Source organism: Zingiber officinale, chromosome 4A (assembly GCF_018446385.1).
Source record: "Zingiber officinale cultivar Zhangliang chromosome 4A, Zo_v1.1, whole genome shotgun sequence".
NCBI lineage: Eukaryota > Viridiplantae > Streptophyta > Magnoliopsida > Zingiberales > Zingiberaceae > Zingiber > Zingiber officinale.
In genome coordinates this window covers 113,115,604-113,139,238 of record NC_055992.1, presented here as the reverse complement: position 1 = coordinate 113,139,238, position 23,635 = coordinate 113,115,604, and the positions used below count along the sequence as shown (strand labels likewise).

Below are 23,635 nucleotides of genomic sequence, written 5' to 3'. Positions count from 1 at the left end.
TGTCAAGTTCTGGAAAGTTTCAAGAATGTGACCTCTGTGTGAAATCCTAAGTCACTTACGTAGATAATTTGAAATAGTTTATGAAAATATTTTCTTAAAATGGAATTATGCCTATATAAGTGTTAAATATTGACTAACTAAATTCCACTTAAATCTAACGTATTAGATCTACCTAATATCGTATCTAAACCAGCCAGAATATACTCAACCAATCAATCATTTCCACGCTGATCCCCGAAGGGTCCCACAGTGGGTCCGATGACTAGACAGGTACACTAGCAGGAATCTTTGCAAAATACATCCTAACTTTTTGAACAATCAGTTTGCTCCTTTTAAATTTGATTTATCCAATTTATAGCCCTTCCAATTATGCTGTTATTCAATCATTTGGATTTTATGTCAGGTGCAAGTCATGTGACGGCTAATTGGACCCTCTATTTCTTTTTAAAACGGAACGGAATGTCAATTAAAAAAGAACGGAATGACAATTCAAAGATTTAGGTGACGTTTGATTTATAGATCTAAATTTTATATTTAATTAATGGGAATGAAATCAAGATTTTAAAATAAAATTAAAAAATTTGGATATGAATGAAACTCACTTTTTCCCTCGAGTTTTCATGGAATAGGAATGTGAATTAAATTTTAGATAAATATATCCTTAGTATATTTGTTTAATTTTTTTTAATTTCACACCCTTTCTCCTTGTTCTCTCTCATCATATTTTCTCTGATCATATTTTCTCTCTCCTTATTTTATCATCACAATTTCTCTCTCAAGATAATTTCTCTCTACTTATTCTCTCTCATCACACATTCTGTATCATTTTCTCCCTATATTTTCTTCCATCATACACTCTCTCTTCATTCTCTTCTATCACACTTTCTCTCCTATTACACATTTTTTACTTATTTTTTCATCATACTTTCTCTCACTTCATATTTTTTCTCTCATCATACTTTTTCTCTTCTCAATCTCTTTTAGCATACTCTCTCTCCTCATTTTCTCTCATCACACTTTCTCTCTCTTTATTCTCTTTGATTACACACTATCTCTTTATTTTCTTTAATTACACTTTTTCTTTTAGCACACTTTTTCTCTCATCATATTTTCTCTCTCCACAGTCTCGCATTTTCTCTCATCACACTTTCTCTTTCTTCATTTTTTCCCATCATCTTCTCTTTCAACCCACTTTCTCTCTCATCATATTTTCTCTCTCCTCACTTTTTCATTTGCTCTCATAATATTTTATCTCTTTTCATTTTTCCATCACTCTTTCTCTCTCAGCATACTTTTTCTCTCCTTAGTCTCTCATTTTCTCTCATAATACTTTATCTCTCTTCATTTTTCCATCACTCTTTCTCTCTCAGCATACTTTCTCTCTCCTTAGTCTCTCATTTTCTCTCATTATACTTTCTCTCTCTTCATTTTTTCATCACTCTTTCTTTCTCAATCCACTTTCTCTATCATCGTACTTTCTCTCTCCTTACTGTTTTATTTTCTCTCATAATACTTTCTTTTTTTCATTTTTTCCCATCACTTGTTCTCTCTCATCATGCTTTTTTCTCTTCTCAATCTCTCCTATCATGCACTCTCTCCTCATTTTCTTTGATCATACTTTCTTTCTCTTCATTTTGTTCCCAACACACTTTCTCTCTCATCACATTTTCTCTCTCATCATTTCCTCTCACATTCAACTTTCTCTCCCATCTAATTTTTCTCTTATTTTTCTGTAAGGGTAAAAAAGGAAATTTAGGTTCATTTCGATTGAAATTATTTAACTAATCAAATATCATTTTTAAGAATGATACTCAAATTCATATCCATTCTCATTCCATAATACTATGATATATTTTCATTCCGATTTCTAGGAGAGAAGCAAACGCACCCTCATTGTGGTTAAATGAAATTATTTACTTGTTATATGGACGACGAAAGGTTTAAGAATTACAAAAATAGACCGAGTTAATTATGGAATACCCCGAATACTCTGTTTAAATACAACAACATCCACCGCGATGACGTCCCCCTCCAGGGTACACAAGCGAGCACATCGTAAGCGCACTCCGCTCTTCCACCCGTGGACGCCGCTTACTCACTGCCTCTTCTTCTCCTTACGCATCGGAACCCTAATCGCCTTCTCATTTGCCACTTCTCCTCTCCTCACCTGCGCCCCACTCTCCCTGTCCTCTGCTCCCTCACCCGTTTTGAAGGATTTCCGATCGACAACGAACGACCGACGGATCGATCGATTCGAAGGTATGGTAGTTTTTTCTTATCTGACGGGGATTTGTATGAAATCGTTTTGTTCCACGTTTCGTCCAAGGAATGGTCTCTCTTCTTGGTTGGATTTGGAGCTCTCGAGCTGCTACTGATCTCTAGGTATTGGGTTTCAGGAGGTCAACGCTGGCGGAAGCTAAGATCAGGTGATGGCGGGTCCGCGCCTGTTCCTGTCTAGAAACAGCGCCGCTTCGGTAAGATCGACTTCGGAGATTGTTGTCGAAGCGTTGCTGTTAGGGTTTGATATTGGGAGGGAGGAATTGGATCGTGGGGAAGTATGCTGACTGTCCTCCGCGTTCATCTTACGTCGGAGATCCCCGTCGTTGGATGCGAGATCACGCCTTATGTTCTCTTGCGCCGGCCCGATGGTTCCATCTCGAATGATGATGTTCCTGAGTCCACACCGCTACATGGATACTGCGTGAGATATAGGTGGTGAGTGATCATTTGGCTTGCTTTATTTTACTCATTTACCAAATGGTGTTAATTTATCGTTGCCCTTCTCTCTCCAGGCTTGATTTCGCTTGAATCCTTTTAATTTCCCTTTTCATGTGTTTTTCACCATTTATGTCACATATATATACATTGATCATGGTAAGTTTAATGACTATTTCATCTGGTTCCTATGTGGAACTTTGGTTCTGTTGTTGATGCTATTAAATTTTGAGTTTTGTTAATACTTCTCTTGATGTATTTCCGGTATAGGTTTCTCTCTAAGTAATCAAAGTATTTCCTCGTTGGATAGCAAGAGAAATGAATTCTCACATGATTTTTAGTGACCGAGAAAACTTTTTGAAGTCCCTAATTAATTATTATAGTTAGTTAGAAAAAGAGAGTTTTTATTTATATGATGTGAGAGAAAAAACCCATATAATATTGCAACTAATGTTGAATTATTGAATGTAACAATTTTATTACATTATGTTTTCATCAAGGCTCAATGGGTCAACTCTGAACTTTCCTTTTGTACTTTAGTATTAGATGTTCTTATTGATCAATTGCCTATTAAATTTAAGTAGAAGTGAAACCAATATGTGGAAAATATAGTATCAATATGTTTGATTTGTCACTCAGCAATAAGCAACATGGCAATATGACGAGTAATTTATTTATATATCTGGGTTATTATTCAATTGGAAATCCCTGCAAGTTAGAATGTAATTATCCTGAATCTGTGATGCAACATGGACAAGACATGGTTAGAGTAATCTATTTACATGTTTGGCTTCTTATCCCAGATTCAATTGGAAATTGCTCGGCAACTATATATGGTGCAAGCTAATGCTTCTTTGATGAAACAAATAAAATGTTTTTCTTAACCAGGATAAATTTGCGCAATAGGAACTGAATGAAATAATCAGATATTTGGAGAACTTCAACTACAAGAAAATGAGCTCTTCAATTGGAATTGTGATGCCTAACTTTCGGGGAGCTTATACCTTTTTCTTGAAAATCTCTCTCCAATTCTGTACACAATTAGTTGTATCTATCAACTTGTTTTTAATATCCTTCATTAGTTGGGGCCTTCCTTTAAATATTCTGTTCATTATATCATGCACAAAATGTTTATATTTAGTAATCTGCTGTGCTTGTTCTTAGTCATAAAACCTTTTCCCACTTATATAACCATTTCTTGTATCCAGGTACCGAAACTTTGGTGACCAAAAATTTGCCATATGCAGTATACATCCAACTGAGCAGGCAACTTTACAATGCTTGATTTGTCTCAAGGAGAAAGTGCCTATTTCCAAGAGTTATCATTGTAGTCCTAGGTGTTTCTCTGATGCTTGGCAAAATCATCGTGCATTGCATGACCGAGCCAAAAAAATACTAAATGAAAATGGAGCTGATGAGGAAGAGGTGTTTGGACGCTTGAATGTAAGCGGATCTGGTAGTTTTAGCGCAGGCTTATCTGCTGTTACATCAAATTCTGGCTCAGTATCTTTATATCCTACAACTGTTGCTGATAAAAGTGGGGAAGCCTGGTCTGAAGTTGGTTTTTCTAGGACATACACACCAACAGCTGAAGATATTAATCATGTTCTCAAGTTTGAATGTGTGGTAGTAGATGCAGAAACAAGAGCAACTATTGGAAATGTGAATACTGTATTGACATCACGAGTAATTCCAGCCCCCTCACCTACTCCACGACGAATGATTGCTGTGAATGGAGATCCCTTGGCTCAATTAGATCTAGATGGGCGAATATCGGCTGGGACTTTCTCTGTGCTCTCTTATAATATCCTCTCTGATGTGTATGCCACAAGTGAGGTGTATAACTACTGCCCAACTTGGGCCCTCTCATGGTCCTACCGGAGACAAAATTTGTTGCAGGAAATTATTGGTTATCATGCTGATATACTTTGTCTCCAAGAGGTACAATGCTGGCTTTCTTCCTTAGGCTAGATATGATATTAATCTTTGCAATAGCTTCCAATCTAACTGTGTTATAACTGATATTAATGGAATATATTTTCATTGGATCTTGTTGTCCTAACACCCTTACTATTTTGTCCTATAGAACATATTTTGATTTGGTTTAAATTTTTTATATTCTTGGTTTGTGATGTAGATCATGGTTTACATTTATGTAGGTCCAAAATGATCATTTTGAGGAATTCTTTGCTCCAGAACTTGATAAACATGGGTATCAGGCACTTTACAAGAAAAAAACTTCAGAGGTTTACTTTCACATTGCATTCATTATTTTTTTTCTCATGTTCTTGCTTCTATACAACTATTTCTTGTGACACAACTTTTGGCTCAGATCTATAGTGGCAACCCAAATACTGTTGATGGCTGTGCTACATTTTTCCGCAGAGACAGGTTTTCACATGTCAAAAAGTATGAGGTAGCTGAATCTTTCACTATGTTTCTTGTATGATTGATCTTTTCAAATGCAAATGCAAGGTTGATTGAATATATCTGTATTCAGGTTGAGTTCAATAAGGCTGCACAATCATTGACAGATATTGCGATTCAAGCAGGTCAAAAGAAAGTTGCTTTGAATCGTCTTGTAAAGGTCACCAGTCTTCTCTTGTGAGATTGGTTTTTTAATTTGTTTGATTTTCATTTCCTCAGCACTGATAGATGATTATTCTGCATGCAGGATAACATTGCGCTGATTGTGGTTCTAGAAGCAAAATTTAGTAACCATGGCACTGATAATCCTGGAAAAAGACAGCTCATTTGTGTTGTGAGTTTTCTTTCACTTGCCTTTTAATCACTTGGTCTAGACTCTGCAAATTTTGTTTTTGTGGTAAGCTTGTGATATATTCTAAATATCCATGCAGGCAAACACCCATGTAAATATCCATCATGAACACAAGGATGTTAAGCTTTGGCAGGTTACATTTCCATGCTTCCTTTTGTGCATTCTTTGCTGCATCTCTTTTAAGTATCAATCATGATAAGGAAAACATATTGTGTTGGTTTAAACCTCTCAGGTTCATACCCTTTTAAAAGGTTTGGAGAAAATCGCTGTTAGTGCAGATATTCCTATGTTGGTCTGTGGAGATTTCAACTCTTTACCAGGAAGGTTCGAACCTTTTCATACTTTCAACATTAGCATAAGCAATATAAAAGGTAATAAGAATTTTGCGAATGCAGCACCCCTCATGCCTTGCTTGCAAATGGAAAAGTTGAGCATTTGCATCCAGACTTGGCCGTAGATCCCTTAGGGATACTTCATCCTACACACAAGATAACTCATCAACTACCATTGGTATTTTTCCACATATATATATTTTTTTATGTTTACATTTGAGGTTTTGGTTTTAATATGCATAGTGAATTTGACAGGTTAGTGCATACTCATCATTTGCAAGAATGTCAGGAGTTAGCCCTGGGTTAGAGCAACAGAGAAGGAGAATGGATGCCACAACGCATGAACCCTTGTTTACAAATTGTACCAGGGATTTCATTGGCACTGTAGATTATATATTTTACACAGGTATTTGTCTTTTCCCAACAACTGTATCTACGCCGTCAATTGTTAGTCTCTGTGTGTGTGTGGTAATGCCTTGCCAAACTGGTTTTCATTTAATCCATTTTGTGTTTTTAGCTGACTCTTTGTCAGTGGAATCTCTATTGGAGCTATTGGATGAGGAAAACCTTCGCAAGAACACTGCTATTCCTTCGCCGGAATGGTCATCCGACCACATAGCACTTCTGGCCGAATTTAGGTGCAAACCTAGAATTAGACGATAAAAATTAGTGAGTGAAGTTCCTTTTCTATCATGTTTCATTCATTGGTCCATTGATTAATTATGTACGCTGCATTCCTTCTGAAGAGAGGATGATCATGTCTGTGATTGTAGAAAATACCATGCAGATCAGTTAGCATATTTAAGAAAGGACAGATTATTCTGGTATCAGAAAGTAATGGTATTGTGACAACAAATAATTTGATCTCTAGAAATTGTTTCTTGCTTGATCACCTTTTAACCAAACACACTTTAACATTTTTTTTCTCAAATTTTAATTGCATGTTCAAATGAGAAAAGAAAGGGAAGATGTCTCATAAACTTGTTATAATTCATTGAAAGGGTTTAGTTAACTATTGAGTGAATACTCCCTAGACTTCTTTTTCATAACTGACAGAGAAAAGTAAAAAAGGAAATGCTCTTTTTTATAAGATCTTAGATCTCCTCTAAAAGCACACAAACCATGAGAAATCTACAACCCAGACTATTGCGATACAAGTGGTTTGGAGTTATTACCAAGTTATTGTGTTCTAAATTCATCTTCACCTGAATATGGACATTTGAAAGAATTATTGCCATATAATATCATATCCAAAATAATTTTTTTTTCCCCTTCTGAGTGATAATGAACGCTCAAGTGGCACAGCATTCATTTTCAGATTATAAATTTGTTTCATGGATGCGATTAGGACAATTGGAATAGGATGGTGATTTAAGATGACCTATTGTTAATTGTCTGAGGAATGATATTCGGATTCACATGGTAAAAGGTGATTTGTTTATCTTAACATTTCCATTAATTTATTTTTAGATTAATACGGAGAAGGTAAATTATGAGTGATTATTAAATGATAAACTCAATTAGTCTCATTGACTAATTTCGAGATGACTAACCCGACCTCACGGAATTTTTTCATTGATCACCGGGATAAATTGGGAAGTGTGTGCGACGAGCAGTCCAAAAGTCCAACATTCTTTGGTTGTGTGCCCCATTTGAAAGGAAAAAATTTCTATAAATATGTCATAGCTGGGAATCGAACTGTGGATATTTGGGTGACAACTTAGATGTTCTACCACGACACCATAGCCCCGGGGACTAATCACAGATGGCTACTAGCTATTAGTACAGGTGGTCAAGATATGAAGAAGACATACTTGAACGCACTGAGTTTATGATATTCGGATTCATGTGAAAAAAAATAATTCGCTGGCCTTCAACGTCCTCATTAATCGATCCCTAAACTAACACGAAAAAAATAAATCATAAATGATTAACTATTAGTACAAATGATCAATATATCAAACAAGAAATGCTCGGATCTGCTCCGTCAATCCGTCTCTAGCCATTAGTGTATGATATTCGGATTCATGGTGACAAAAAAGACGAATACGCTCGTCCTCAGTATTTCCATCAATTCATCCTAGAACTAACACGGAAGAGGTAAATCAATATGAAGTGACATTATGCAATTATTATTTTTCAGTATTTTTCTGATATATATATATATAATACAGAAAGAATCTTGTGCAAATGCATGGCAACATACAAAGATGTTTACAAGAACTTTACAGAAGACTTTCTAAAAGGCAGAAATGTAGCACCTTCTTTTGTCTAGAGACGAGATTCAAAATCTGCGAACACATCATTTATCCACATGAATGAATGTATTCATTTAAAACTTGTTTGAAAAAATATTCAAGACTCTCAGCATGGATAGAGGTTTAAATCAAACAAAATCCAACAGCATAAAAAAAAATGAACAATTTCAGCATTTTTCCAAACATTCTCCACACGAAATAAATCAGAAATGCATGTGAAGGGAAAAGGGCAAAAAAGGACCAGGAGTGCATGAAGAAGCCAAGTGTGATCATTGGCATAAAGTTCCTTTCAGTGCAAATCTCACTGCCATCACTCATGCACACACCACTACCACTCATTCCGACTCCTTTATTCCTTGTGGTCTCCCATTACAATCAACTCTTCGACACTAAAAATCATATCAAAAGATTAAGCAGAAACTACCTCATTCGCTACCATGATAAAACTGGACAAATGATTCAGAAGAAAGAGTTACAAGAGCGATACCCTAAAACAGGGCAATTTCTCTTAGAGAAACCCGAATTTTTTTTTTTCCAACTCTCTGAGCTCTTCCACTGAGAAACGGCTAAAACCACAAAGGATGGCAAAACCAATACTATAGAATGCCTAAATGTACAGAGGGAATTCAGTGGTTTTTATGGGCAATTGGAATTTTTTCCAGGACCACCGTAGTAGAAGAAGTGCCCCCATCGATTGCTGTTGCCCGTCTGCACATCGTAACAGTTGGACTGCTCAGTGAATGTGCTGATTCCTCGAGGATCCTTCAGGCTATTTGATTCGTCGACAACTTGAATGTTCCTGAAGTAGCTCGACTTGCTGAATCCTTCTTCAGGGAAATGACCACTGCCCATTGCAGTGGAGGTATGCTCGCCATCCGGCTCCGAGTTCACTACTTCACCTCCCCATTCGATCATGGACGCACTGTCTGCTAGGTACGAGAAGAGGAACGACGGCCAGTAGCCAAGCACGTAGTCGTTCCCGAACTGCATCCACCAATGCCCTTCTTTTGGATCCTGCTCAGATAACGGAACCATTTGGTTACACATGCGACATTTCGTGAAAACCGTTACTGATACTTATCAATTTATCCTCTTTTACCTTCCAAACAAGTATACTAACATCATATTGGGAACCTCTATATTTGGATAACGGAGAGATTGTCGCGCCCATTGCAATCTCACTGCTAATTTGAATGAACCCAGAGCAGAGCAAGTTGTAGCAGCCTGTTGCTTGATAAGAGTCACTCTGAAATTTCACATATGCTAACAATTAGAAGTTATCCAATCACAAAACAAGATTTAGGAAGTGCATTTATTGTTTAAAAACAGAAGAAATGAACACTACCATCTTACTTAAGCATACAAACAAATACAAACTAACAGCAAACAAGGATTATGCCAACTTACAGTCCAGTAAGTAAACAGCCTTGAGTTGTTATCCCCATACAAGTCTGGGCTAACCTGATTATACACAAAGCTAAGGAGATTAGTATGCCTGAAAATTTAACCTTTTTCAGTATCATCATATAGCGTTTGTTGGCAAGTATAGCGAAGCAACCTGCCAACCAGCTTCAATGCTATTGAGGTCCTCCCCAAAGGAGCCGCCCAGAATCCAGAGCTGAGACAAACTGAACTCGTTGGGCTGCTCAATCTTTGGCTCCCACACATTTATGGTCGCCTTCGCTCCATAATAGGAATCCCCCTCTACATAAGCAATCGCATGCTATTCAAAAGGATTAAAAAACAAGCGAGTAAATCAGGGTGGTCAACTTGAGTTTATTCTCTCTTTTTGATTGATTGATTATTTTTCTTAGTAACTTGACTACCTGATGGCCACTCTCATTGAGAAGGTCAGGGTCAACTGACATTGGATTTGGGAGGCTCCTGTGTTTTTTCTTGCCATATCGTTTAACGGAGCTGGCCCTCAGCAGATCATCCTTCCTTGTCCTTCTGATGGGGATGGTGTTCTGAGGGCACCTCCCATTCTGATGCCATAACTGAGCCATGGAGGGGCTCTTGTTCTCTGATGTAGTCTTGCTCTCATCAAACAGTAGGCCGTCTGGGTAGAAAGCTGGCTTGGTCTGAGACAATTTGGCACAAAAGCATTAGCAAAGTGGAGAGAAATCAGCACCCATGAAAAGCAGAGAAAGTGAAGAGGAAGTTACCTGGATAGTGTGGTTCTTGAGGAAAGGATGATCAAAGGCTGGTTGGTGAGAGATGTGCACACAGTCTATCATATCTCCATCAGGACTCTGCATCCTTTTTTAAAGTTAAAATTGTGGCTTTCCAAACAGAAAGATGTAAGGAAAATAATGTATCCCTGGTTAATCAAGTAGATTAACTCATAGGAACCAAGAACACGAGAACGAGTTCATAGGGGAAAGGGAAAATCTCGCGGAGATATGAAAGAAAGGAGAGACCTTGATGCTCATAACGGCCTTCTTGTTGAGCCTCTTTAGATGTCTCTGCACCTCCAGCCTCTGCCTCGCAGCCGGGCGACCGCTCACGGCAACGGCGGACGGTAAATGGACAGCCGCGGCCGCCAGCACCAACAACCACAACAACCAGCGCCTCCTGCAAACAAGCTCCGCCATCCACCTCCTTCTCTCCTGCTATTTTCTAACTCTTTATCTCAAAATAAAACTACAATCTGCAGACTTCACTTCCTCTCAACTTCTCCACAAAGTCCGTTCCTTTTCTCTCTTCAAGAGAAGGAAAAAGAGGAGGGAAAGCAGACCAGGTGATGAGTCGAAGAAAGGTAGACTCCGTGACCGTGGAGCAGAGCAGTGAAGCCCAGAAAAGATGCGAAAGCTTTGGCGTCTCCACCGCGCCTCTCTCTCTCTCTCTCACACACACACACAGCCACAGAGTCCTTTTAGCAGCGACGTAACGTCATTATTATATACCGCATCAGAATACGTTAACGCAGCGGCGTCTGTCTTCTTCCCTCGTCCGCCAAGTAAAAAAGCTGAATAGTTCATCGCTTCTCTCTCTGCTTCGCTTTTCCCATCCACAGCACGCTTTGCACTGCTCCTACAGCGCTCGCTTAAATTTCTCTGCCGCCTCGAATCCCACCCACCGGGGGTAGACACGTGCTACCTGGGCTCCTCACGTGCATGCAACGTACTGTCTTCGGCCTTGGATTCGCTCGGTGAGCTTCAACGGTTGAAGCCATCCTGTGTTCATGGAAATAGATCCATGCTGACAAACTCGAAGATATTAATGTAATAATCTATGAACAGACCCTGGAAATTTTCTATCAGAGTTTGACTGATGTTTGGCAGTATAGTTAATTGGACAGTGGCGGCATGAAGATCTGTGAAGAAGCCTGTAAATAATGAAGCAGAACAGAGCATGCTAATAGTTTAAGCAAAACAAATGAAAAAAGACAAAGTTGTGATGGTGAAAACTTTTTTAGCGTCTTCTAAACATCATGCTTTGGAGCTATTATTTCTTCTAATACATGTGCCTGATCTGTGTCTTTTAAAATACTGACACAGAAGTTCATGTTGGTCGTGATGAACTAAAAAATAAATCTTGGAGACATTGAAATCATGGGCGAATAGTGTAAAATAGTCGCGGCTGCAGTCATGCAGTGGTTGTGCTTTGACCATAAAATGCTAAGGATTCTACGTGATTGATTCTGAAATCGATCTTACCTTCTCCATGATTGTTGCCAAGCATGAGCTGCGGCAATGCAGATCAATCATAGCCAGTTCTAATGCCAAGTCTGAAAAAACAAAAAGACGAATTGAATGAAAAATTGAGGTGAAAACAAATAAATAAGGAAAGGGAGATGGAATGCATAAAGTTATGGTAAAATGTTCAGAAATTTTACCTATTGAGAGAGATCAAACAAGCTCTGCCAAAGCTAAAACCTGGAAAGTGATCCTTTTTACAGATTACAACAGTCGCAACTGACAAAAAAAAAATCCAACTATGGATTACAAAATTAAAGCAAAAAATTCATAAATAATTTTCTCTGTCCACTAGCAACAAAGTTGAGTTGGGTCATCCACCATTGATGTACCACATCGAAGAATCTCGTCTGCCTAAGCTTCAATTGGCACAAAGTGTTTAAAAAGAAAAAGGAGGATTCTTTTAAGCTAAAAGTCACTTAAACATGGAGACTATTGTTTCTTTTGGTGCCATGAGTTGTAGTTAACAAAGCTTCTTTGCAAGGCCCTGATAAAGTGAATCTTATCCCATTTAAGCCCATTCTTAAAGCTGCATTATTCTCTTTCCTCTTTCCCTCTAGCTTTTTCATAGTGCACACTCATCATAGCATCTATTTAAAGACTCTTTAGCCCACATGATTTTTCTTACATGTAGATGAAGTTGGAGCACATGGTTGTCTGTGAAGATAACTATACATAAATGCACACTAGTGTTTCATCTTGCACTTCTGCAGATCTTGTTTTATTTGTATGCATAAATAACAAGCAAGTTCTAAATTAAGTATGTAATATATAGAAGTGTAAAGAAAACACTATCTGACACCCTTGTAATTTAATTACCTGCCTTTCTTGCACAATGGAGTATCATTGTCATGAAGTTATCTTTTGGAGGGCCTACCTCAAGGCCTCTGCGAGAAATTTTTGCTGATGGAACAAACATGTCTTCTTCTTTATCCACTCGACAGAAAACTGAAGGCCTCTTGCACATGGGACTCGGGAATCTGTGTTGCTGATCAGTATTCTAAATCAACTATTGATTCTCCTCTTTTCAATTTCTATCCTTAATTTAAAGATATACGAGAATGATATCAACCTAAACCACTTACTGAATAAGGTGAGAAGAACCAATCCTCTAAATGGGCACATCGACACCAGTTATCTGAAACTAATTTCGGGATAAAAGAATACTATATTTCACATGGGCAAATATCTGAACGATTGTTAATAAACAAACAATTGTTACGAACGAAATAAACTAACAATAATATATTAATATGCAAATATTCTAGTTCTGTACAGAACTTGGGAGAAAGTGATCTCATAAATTTTCTTGTGTAGTAGGTGTCTGTTGATTATGAAAGTGATCTTGAATTCAACTTCTGTTCAGGTTCATATTAGATAGAAATAATACTAGAGGATTACATAAGCTCTGGAAATTGTATCATGTGATACATTTTTTTTATACAAAAAAATTATGTTACAAAACAAATTTACCTTTGGAGTTTTGACCTAATCATAGACAAATACACATGACTTGCAAAATACCAAGAAATGAAAAAGAGTGAATTGATACGCAAGCCACGAACCAAACACTCAGCTTATTGTGTGGATTTTGCCACAATTGTGAAACCACTGCCACAATAAACAGCTAACTGAGACGGAGGAAAAGATTCGTTCCAATTCAAATTAACAATCTGTGGGGCAGTTCGATCAAATGTGCCTCCCAAGCCAAGCTGACCATGCTCCCCCCATCCCCATGTCATTACTAATCCTTTTTCTGGGAGAATTCAAACAACAATCTTTAAGTCCAATAGCATTAAACTGAATGAAGATGCAAAAACACAATATATTGTTGTCTTCACCTGTCACAGCAGTAGAATGTTCGGCCCCTGCTGCGATGCTCGCCACCTTTTGCTTAACAGGGAAAACAACTCTCTCCAGAGTCCAAACAGATTCTGGAATTTATGATCATGAGAAAACATTTCTTACATGCGAACTAATCAATTAAACAATATGAGAAATACAATCTTATTCAAAGACGGAAGGGCTGGAAAATAGATAAGAAATTTGTTTAGCAAATTTGCATATATATAGAACCATAAAGATATGGTAATATGTAAAAACCATAACATAATGAATCTATCAGTCTCACAAATACTGACACTAGAAGAAATCTTTAATGTCAAATAATGTAGCCTCAACTTTCAAAATTATCATAGTTGAAAAGAAAACTCACCATCCAAGGTGGTGAGTGAAGCAGAGGTAGGTAATCTATGCTCCAATGTGTTTGCTTCTTGAGTTCCAGAAAGCAGACCATGGCGGTTCCCACCAAGCATGTAAACTAATCCACCTGTGAGGAAGTTGAAATGCAACTCATATCATGATCCAAAATATGATGTGGGATAAACTAATTAACACCTCTTACAAAAAATACCAGCCATTACTAAGGCATGATTCCAGCCAAAGGCAACATGTGAAATCGGCAAGGATAAAGGTACGAGTTGGGGTATACAACTATCAACATTCCCGCCAAAGCGTCTACCCCAAATGTATAACTGTCCATCGGCTAACGAAAAAGATGAATTACATCGCTCAATCATCATATAAGAAAATCTGAACAACATTTGTAATTGAACTATTCTGATAGTACCTGACAATGCAGCACTGTGGTCACCACTGGCATGTATACTGACTAATTCACTGTCGTTAAGTCCTTCAACAACTACAGGATAATTTACTGTTCTTTGACTCCGAGAAAGATGCCTACCAATTTGCCCATGTCTCCCAGATCCAAAGCCATAGACAATAACACCTGAAGGTCCTGCTTACAAATATAAAGAACTACAACTGTAAAGCTGTATGACTGATATTTGGTTTTACAAGATTTTGTCACGACTTCAGAATTGAAGGATTAACTATGAACCAGTAATGCAGAAATGGACACTTTTAACCATTACCTTTCACTAAGGCAAGTGAGTGACGCATCCCACATGCTATTTGCTTAACATGACCTGAGGGAAAGAACAGAACTTCGCATGGATGGTCAAGTGACTGGTTGTCCCCATTGCCAAGCTGCCCAAATGAGCCATCTCCACACATAAAGAGACGCCCAGTATCTATGCAAAGTGAAGAAAAAAAAACTCAAAAAGGAGGGGGAAGGGAAAAAAAATACCAGTACCGTATGAATTAACTAAACAGCTTCAGGTGACAGATGGAGAAGTTGTCAGAATAAATTAAAGGTTTCAAGCAACAGGTAGAATCAGGTGATCCAAATCTTCAAGTTTCTTCCTCTAGGAAGGTGATTATGAAAAATCAATAAAGTCAAGATGATGACATGTAGAATCATAAGAAGACTATCAATGAGGAATAAGTAACTAATCATATTATCATCAGTGATAAAGTATCATGAGCTTGAGCTATACCTTCACTAAATGCAGATTATTTAAGGCTTCACAAAATAGCATATACTAGAACTATGATGTAGGATAGTTCCAAAAACCACAAAAAATAACCCAACAATAAAACTAACAAAAACATCAAGAGTGCAGAAAAAGAATATCTTGATGTCATACTGTGTGAAAAAATTTTCTCTACTACAGATTGATTTTCTTAATGAAGTTCAAAGTTAAAATTGAGCATTGATAATATAATTCACTCTATTTGTACTACAAAGTTGTAAAGCAGGTGAAATATCATTGTCATCCCATTGCTCATTGGCAATGATGACTTGTCGTATGCTTAAGTGGAGCATGTCCCAGATGGATGTACATATATTTAATGATCAGTTAGTATGTAACATGAGTTGAATTTAGCTTTTTATCTACATAACATGGATTGAAAAAAAACTTTCCATTTGTTTGGCTGTGAGAAATTTAGCTATTATGTTGGCCAATTTTCCTAAAAATAATCAAACAAATTTGACTGCAAATGTATAAGATTTGGGACAAGTAGCAAAGTGATGCACAACATATTTTAGAGAATTAATACAGCCATTGAGTTTGAACTAAGATGAAAAGGACAAATCATTATAGCATGCAAAAACCTGTAACAAAACCAGAGTGATTCCATCCAGCAGAAACGTAGGAGACAGTAAAGCTCTCAAAAAAATTGACAAGCTTTGGTTGAGAATAGCTTTCAAGCTTCCCATGACCAAGTTGACCTTGTGTACCTCTTCCCCATGTGAGAACACTACCATCGCCTACGAGAAGTTAAGTCATGTATGGATTAACATCTTAGCAACTTTGTAAACATTGAGTTGCTTAGAAAACATACCAAATAGTACTTGTAAAGAGGAATGCAAAGCTACAAACATGGAGTTGAAAACAAAAAGATCCGCATAAACGTGTCACAATAATTAGTAGTTAATTCAAGTATTTCATACTGCTACAAACAGAAAATTCATTCTAAGAATAAAATCAAGTGGAACAATTAAGAAGAGTTAGCAGGCCCTCTAAACAAGTTGAAACATAATGCGAAAAAGTATGAAAAAACAGCACAAATCTTCAAAATAAATTCAACCTCCAAAACTCAACAATTTCAACTGTTTGAATGATAATCAACAATGATATGGAGAACTATCATGATGATGATGATGATGCAACAATTTCAACATGCAGCTAATTGAAGAAGGCTTTTCCACGAATCAATGCCCTATTTCTAATTTTGATCTGGGAACATTTTAGATAAGGCTTTCAACAAAATAAAAGCTGCTTGATGTCCAAGAATATCCATTTTATTTTTTTAATGAGGTGTAAGTAGGTTTTTCATTAAGAAATAAAATATCACAAACAATAAACAGCGAGGCCTAATACCTGTAAGCCAATTCGAATCCATAGCCTACAGAGGAGAGATAGACTTTATAATACTGAAATCGATGGATTGTATTGCCTTGGAAGAGAATCAGAAAGATTCACACTAGAGAGATATTATCACAGCATTGAAATAGATGGACTATATTTTAGCAACTTTAGAAGTTAGGAAGGCACCAATGCAGGCTAAAGATTTGTCAAAAACAATTGACAATGATAGGTTAAAGATGTGGTTTTGCCGTTTATAGTTTATAAATGAATTAAGGAGGATGTCAAGTCCCAAGCTCGGATATTGAAGGTGGAGGATTGCTTAGGAATTAACAACAAGCACATGAATGCTAATTTTATGAAGCTCAATCGTTTGATAAAATTCACGTAACGGATCCCAAGTAATTCACATGGCTTGTTGTCGTGGTTTAGTATATGAAAGAAAATTCCTAAACACTTACAACGAATAAAGAAAAAAAAAGGATCTTTCTTCTTGTTCTCAACCAAAACCGTATTGTTTTTAGAATAAAGCAAGCTTTACGAGAAAGGAGAAAGTACCGCTGAGCGCGATGGCGTGGGCACCTCCGCAGGCGATGCGGGAAACGGAGGCGGGGAGATGAGAAAGCGGCTGGGGTAGGAGCTGATCTTGGAGCAAGCCCGTCCCCAACTGCCCATCGGTGCCGGCGCCCCAACTCCATGCATGCACTATGTCGGCCACCTCCGTCATCTCCTCCGCCTCCTCTTCTTCCTTCACCATTATATGCTCGCAACTCCACTTCAACAATTCCAACACGGCTACTCGTTCTCTTGCGATTCTGGTCGTGTCCCTCCTTTGCGAACAGGGTAGCGACTTGTTCGGAGTTTCCGTGCTGGGCCGGCTGACGCGAGAGATTTAAACGGGCCATGCTCGGTCAATCAGACCGGATCATCGGCCCGGAACGGGTTCATATCATGATCAACCTATTCAACCGCCTGGTTCAGCATAAACCGAAGTAGGTCGGGCATGGCACGGATCAGTCTCGTACAATCTTGATTAGTTCGAGACGGTGGCTAACCGCCTGGTTCAGCAGGTCACCTGGTTCATTATAGGTCCGGTCTTACTGGATCGAACCGGGTCCTCCAATCCTATCTGCTGACTTCTTTTCATATCATCAGATGAATGTTTTAACTTCTCGATATTATTGGAAAGAATACAGTTCCTGGTTAAGATTAAAAATGCTATTGCTCAAGAATGTAAATTTGATGTATGATAAAAATGATAATTAAAAAATAGATTAAGATGCTATACCACCGCAAATAAACAGTACTGTACTGATTACGCCACCGGAACTATGGTACAACGATAAAGCGTTCAGTTGTCTCCCATACATCCACTGTACTGATTACTAAAGAACAGAAAGGAGAGATTGCACAACCACTTTTGAACTTTATTATTCTTAGGAAACAGTGGGACTTCTTTTAGTGCATATTCTATGACCAGGCCCAGGTTTAACATACATTGATCAGGTGAGAGTTCCTTTGGAAGGACTCCCTGATATACATGCATCAACAAGAGAACACAACGATCTATGTGTACAAAACCCAGCGACTAGTAGCAGCAGACGCATCAGCCACACACCTGAAACTTACAGATTATGTATGTACAGTCATTTCGATGAGGTGGCATTCGACGTGTCATCTTCGCTGTCGTTTCGAATCCACCTGCCCATTATAACAATTTTTAGTTCAAGAAAAAAAAAATCTTTGGGGTACTGCAATCATCACCATTAACAGAGTGGCAAACAGCAGGTTAGGAAAGAAATTCATAGGAGAAGCAAATCGTAGATACTTCAACTTCTTCCAAACTGCATCTAATTCTTTGAATTATCGAGGTAAAATTTTCAGAAATGTACCAAAAATGATGCCACTGTTTTCCACACTAGTGGAGATTCCGAGTTATTAGAGTAATTCATGCTTGAAATGTCTCATCTAGGGTTTTGTTGAACTCTGTTGAATTCATTTACCTTCACTTCTGTTTGCTTTGAAGTATGGGACTTTTTGCTCTCCTTTACATCTTCCCCTAAGCAATTCTGGCAGGAGAAGTGTTCAATCTTTTTAGCATCCTCAACAGACATTTCAATGCATGAAGGATGGTACCTGGAATAGAGAGAAATACGTCAATAAAATTGACACTTGAATTTTAGGGGGAAAATGCAGCTGGTATAAATTGATATAAAATATGATTAAATAAACAGCAGCAGTGTCTTCTTGAATAGCATTAAAATGAAAAGATTTTTGGTGGCAGATAAGTGACACAGGAGTGTGAGGTATTTAGCTTATATAACCCACCAAAAATCATCCTATCAATTTTTAATTTAGCAGATAATTATTATTTGAAAGTATGAGTAGGTGTATATTTTGAGTGACTTCCTATTCACATGCAAGCAATAACCGAACTATATTTCCTATGTTACAAGTTATGGAGTTGGATTTCCTAGTAATTATAATTTGGAATTACTGTAGCAGTTGATGAATTATCCTTGCGAGTGCACTTTCCTGAAAATTCAAATTGAATACAGTACTTGGATACATCAAGTAACATCAATCACGACTCGTGAGTGTCTCTATCTTTCCACTATTGAACTTTCAACCTGCAACAACTGAAGGGGCAGCTGAAGCTTCATCACTTGATTGTGCATCTCTTGTAACTCATAACAGCTAGCTTTCATACTGATAATCTAAATGGTCATATGTTTACACCACACAGCCTGTATCACCTGCGATGATTTTTAGTCTGCTCTCAAATGTGCAAAACACATTGTTGAAGTTATATAAGATAAGGGTCTAAGTTTGCTAGATTAACTAAACTTAGGGCTCTTTTCTATGGTAAAATGATGGCTCAACTGTTCATGGAAGCAGAGGGAATTCTAAGGAAACTTATATTCAAGCATGGTACTCTGGAAAGCTTTTCGCCTTTAGTCATGGTTTTCCTAGGATTCGACACACATGATGCAACTATGTCAAAATCTACACCCCCATTAGGCCCATTGGGCACCTTGAAACCCAACAAAAAAGTATACACCCTATTGTGGTACATTAGGATCTGCAAAAGATCCAACCAATGATTTGGAAAAGTGAATTGAACTGACCAAACAAATTGTTCTATTTAAAAAATAACACTTGTGAGTCATCCAAATAACTCAATGCCCTTAATGGTTGAAGTAAGATTGTTTATTTGTTTGGTATTTGAAGAATTGTCTGGCATGAATAGTATAATGTTCATTCAAAAGTAAATGAAAAAGGTGAAAAAAAAATGAGAAAGAAGAAGGAAAGGGAGGAGACGATAACATTCAATGGAAGCTTCTCAGTTTCAGAAGATTGGCCCCCAGCCTAACTCGATTGAAAGAGTTGACAAGAAATAATCTACTAGAATTAATTGCTCCAACGGTGAAATGTACTTCTAGCTTTAGGATAAACATAGTAATATAGTTCAAAATATCTTAATGTGTGGCTTAACATCAACCAAAAAGACAATACAAGTCAGATGCTTGATAGAATCATAGAGTCATAACATAATGAAGATGGACAAATTAAAGAAGCTCACCAATCATGGCAACTCTCACATTGGATCATAAGGTCATCAGGATTGTATGGCATCTCACACTTGCAAAACCTATCAACAAAATTTGTTAGTGACAAAAAATAACACGAACAACTACTAGCTATGATGTCTGGACAGCTTGGGTTGGCTCATCCATCTTATTCTAACCTCCATTTAGCAACACTGTTGGCATTGACATGACTTACAATATTCATAACAACAATATATTAGTATGTACAATTTCAGCAAGGTCAGAAATACAAGGTCTGTTGTAGTTTGGTTTTGAGAACTTTGCTCTTATTGATGACCATCTAACAAATGTGACAGCATCTCTTTCCAAAATCTTTATGCATAATTTTCACAAATTTCTAAACACCGATTAAATCAAGAACTTCCAAATTGTTATGGAATTTCAGATAACTCTTTGCCAATTTTACAATCACCTTAAGCAAAAAATAATGGTGCCAGTGCATCTTCACTAATCAGAAGGTAAAAGTACATGAGGTACAACTTATATTACTGGAGAACAACACAGTTTACTTTGAAGAGGTATTGAATATTGATCCAGTATTCACCAAGTAATCATTGAAGCACAATAAAGAATAAAAACGCAAAGAGATGAGCTACCTAAGATAAGGTCAAACAGACTAGCAAAATGAGAATTAAGATCTAGGGTCTAAAGTTTTTCATAGAAAACCCAAGAAATCTACAAGGACGAGCATAAAACATGTCATGATGTCCAATCACAATCAACTTAAGGAAACATATACGATAAAAATTATCCATTCAGTGAAGTAAGGGGAATACCTAACTTAATACTTTAATAAGAACAAACCAATAGATTAACAAAAACAATATATGTGATTATGCAGAACAACAGATGAAAAGACTGATCATCAGAAGTAAAACTTGGCCAATTAATTGTTAGCAATTATGAAAATTTGTTACTAGTGAGTTTGCCAAAGTTAAAGATTATCAAAAAAATAATAAAATTCCCCGACCACTGATGACATAACAGATAGCAAAAGAAACTAGCTTTGGAAAAGAATCAGATTGCAGTTATCTTCAATGTATACCATGTACAGACGTACAGTTGAGAATGATGAGACGAGCATAACGGTGCATTCGAAAAAGAGATAACTTACACTGCGATTCTATCTGGGACGAAGCTCCCAGTGGCAGACCTATACTCAAATCGACAGAAGAAATCATCGTTCCCGACCGCACCGAGCCTAGTGTAGTTCTTGAAGGAGTGCACCGAGCATTTCCCCTCAATCGTGTCGGCGCTCTGCACGTCATAGTGATCCGACAAGAACACCTCCTTGGCGCCATGGAACTGGCGCCGGCCGCCGATCGACTCCTCCGGCCGGTAGTACCACCTCACCCTGACCCTCACGCCGCCACGAGCTCCCGCCTCTATTCCCTCTACCTTCGCAACGTACGGAGGCTTCGACGAGTCCGGCGCTCGCATCAGCACGCAGTCGCCGGCTGCAGAAAATTAAACCCATTTCAATCCCTTGAAAACGAGCAAAGAAAGGGGGAAAAAAATCAAAATTCGATCTTTCCGAACGAAAAAAAAGGCGATTACGCGTGATCGATTTGCTGGTGCCCTTGATCGTGTAGGAATCGAGGGTTCGCTTCCCCTGCCGCGTCTTCGCCATCGAGACGACTCGAAGTTAGTCGATAGCTGAAAAGCCGAGACGGTGAAAGAATCCGGATTTTTCGAAAAAAAAAAAAAATCGACTATAAATCCACGCATAAATATTCCTATGCGAGAGAAACAATGGACGGACAGGATCATTCGCATCCGGAAATTCACTCAGATTTTCGTGATTAATTTATATTCGTGAAAATTTATTACAGATTAAAAAATAGGATGATATTTTTTTTTCCTCAGTTAAATATTCTCCCATTAATGAAACTAATTTTTTTTTTTGGATGACCGCTTGGGCTTTTTTCTTTTATAGATTATCAAGATAAATATGAAAGTGTTCAGCTACAACAGTTCAACATTTTAAATTTATTATCTCACTTAAGCAAAATATCGTAAATCGTGTCGTACCTATTACTGTTTTTTTTTAAAAAAAAAAAATGATCACGTTTCAAAACTATTGAAAACGAACACTATTTTAAAAACCTTTCTCATCAAACTCATAAATCTCCTCTGACCATATGTTATTTTTCAATACATCAGAAAGTCATATGAAAAAATATCAAACTCAACATGATGTGAGAAAATATCATATTCATATTCGTCAGATTTATATAGAGTTTGATGTGAAAAAATATCAGGTTGGATATGATATAGAAACTATTCAATCTACTCTGGATCTGATATAAAAAATATTAAATTCATGCTAACTTGATATGGAGTCATATCAAAATTAGAATAGATTTGATATGAAAAAATATTAGATCTATGGTTGGACCTGGACCTGATATGAAAGAATATTAGATTTTTTTTTTTAATCTTAGAGAGTCAGTATGTTAGAAAATGATGAAAAATGATGAAAGAGTGGGGATTTAGGAGATTGAGGAGAAAGATAAAAATGAATAATATTATTTTTGATAGTTTTAAAATTAGCGCCCATCTTTTATATAAATAAGGAGACATGATCGTTCTTTTTTTATAAAAAATCGCACCTATTCATATGACAAAATACGACTAGCTTATTGCACGTGCCTTTTATTGTAGCAAGATGATAAGAGTAAATTTATTAATTTTTATACACAACCCTGGTGTTTAATTAGGCGAACAACTAGATATATATCAAAAGAAATATTTTCAGCGATCGAAGCTCCAACAATTTGGTGAGCAATCAAGGATTGTTTGCACCGAGGGGACAAGGTCCACCATTGTTATCAGGGCTGCGGGTGCCACCTGAACTTCGAGAAGGTGGGCCGGATCCTTTCTTCAGGGACTTGGAAACAGTCTTCACATCCTTCGCACTCCTTAGCTGCTTCTTCACGTCCCGTGCATCGGCCGGAGAATCGAACACGACAAGAAACAAGATGAAGATCAAAGCTGTGATCATTTTCCACAGGAATCTCTTATCAAAACCCATTACCGAAGATTGTTTGATAGATGAATCAAAGAAGAAATATGATTGTAGTTAATGTAAATGCCGTGTATATATAGGAAAGCAGTCATCGAGATGAAGTAGCAAACCATGCATTTGTAAGGAAACAACAAGGAAATTAACCAGATTCGATTTCGCGTTCTCCATTGTGTATTGTGTATTGCAGATTTTAGGAAACTAATTAATTTGAAATTTATTTGCAGGTCGAACCCTTGTAGAATGCATTTTATTTTCTGCATGAGTTTGCAGCTACAAGTAATTGAGTGGAAACGAACAAGAAAAACAGGAAGAAAGACCAAAGTAAACCCTCCTTAAACTGCATTGAAATTCGATAGAAGATCACTGGTGGGCGATTGAAGTGTCTCAGAATGTTTTGATTTTGACTTGTGGCCAGTGGAACAAGATCCCTGACACTCTC

General features: G+C 37.4%; 4 protein-coding genes across 5 annotated transcripts; 1 reads left to right on the top strand and 3 right to left on the bottom strand.

The window, feature by feature from the left end:
* The first annotated feature begins 2,029 nt into the window (after positions 1-2,029).
* LOC121970626 (carbon catabolite repressor protein 4 homolog 1-like) lies at positions 2,030-6,718 on the top strand. The gene is made up of 12 exons (XM_042521448.1): positions 2,030-2,259; positions 2,397-2,715; positions 3,924-4,656; positions 4,875-4,961; positions 5,048-5,131; positions 5,216-5,302; positions 5,390-5,476; positions 5,574-5,627; positions 5,727-5,818; positions 5,890-6,004; positions 6,082-6,232; positions 6,344-6,718. The coding sequence occupies exons 2-12, from the start codon at positions 2,558-2,560 to the stop codon at positions 6,487-6,489; spliced, it is 1,794 nt and encodes a 597-aa protein (XP_042377382.1). The 5' UTR covers positions 2,030-2,259; positions 2,397-2,557; the 3' UTR covers positions 6,490-6,718.
* Positions 6,719-8,485: 1,767 nt separating this feature from the next.
* Positions 8,486-11,219, bottom strand: LOC121970623. Its single transcript, XM_042521443.1, has 7 exons — positions 10,505-11,219; positions 10,250-10,336; positions 9,911-10,165; positions 9,643-9,807; positions 9,492-9,545; positions 9,184-9,330; positions 8,486-9,098 (listed from the first exon to the last, which is right to left on the bottom strand). The coding sequence occupies exons 1-7, from the start codon at positions 10,676-10,678 to the stop codon at positions 8,721-8,723; spliced, it is 1,260 nt and encodes a 419-aa protein (XP_042377377.1). The 5' UTR covers positions 10,679-11,219; the 3' UTR covers positions 8,486-8,720.
* Positions 11,220-13,109: 1,890 nt separating this feature from the next.
* Positions 13,110-17,636, bottom strand: LOC121970624 (ultraviolet-B receptor UVR8-like). Of its 2 annotated transcripts, none has more exons than XM_042521444.1 (8): positions 17,116-17,636; positions 15,804-15,959; positions 14,719-14,877; positions 14,412-14,582; positions 14,187-14,327; positions 13,998-14,111; positions 13,624-13,716; positions 13,110-13,538 (listed from the first exon to the last, which is right to left on the bottom strand). In XM_042521444.1, the coding sequence occupies exons 1-8, from the start codon at positions 17,312-17,314 to the stop codon at positions 13,360-13,362; spliced, it is 1,212 nt and encodes a 403-aa protein (XP_042377378.1). In that variant the 5' UTR covers positions 17,315-17,636; the 3' UTR covers positions 13,110-13,359. The 2 variants fall into 2 exon arrangements, with proteins under 2 accessions (XP_042377378.1, XP_042377379.1); XM_042521445.1 differs by having other exon boundaries at positions 14,196-14,327.
* A 323-nt stretch (positions 17,637-17,959) lies between these two features.
* LOC121970625 (chromatin remodeling protein EBS-like) lies at positions 17,960-21,861 on the bottom strand. Its single transcript, XM_042521447.1, has 5 exons — positions 21,726-21,861; positions 21,283-21,625; positions 20,141-20,209; positions 18,561-18,693; positions 17,960-18,258 (listed from the first exon to the last, which is right to left on the bottom strand). Exons 1-5 carry the CDS (start codon positions 21,796-21,798, stop codon positions 18,232-18,234), a joined length of 645 nt encoding a protein of 214 aa, XP_042377381.1. The 5' UTR covers positions 21,799-21,861; the 3' UTR covers positions 17,960-18,231.
* Positions 21,862-23,635: the final 1,774 nt, after the last annotated feature.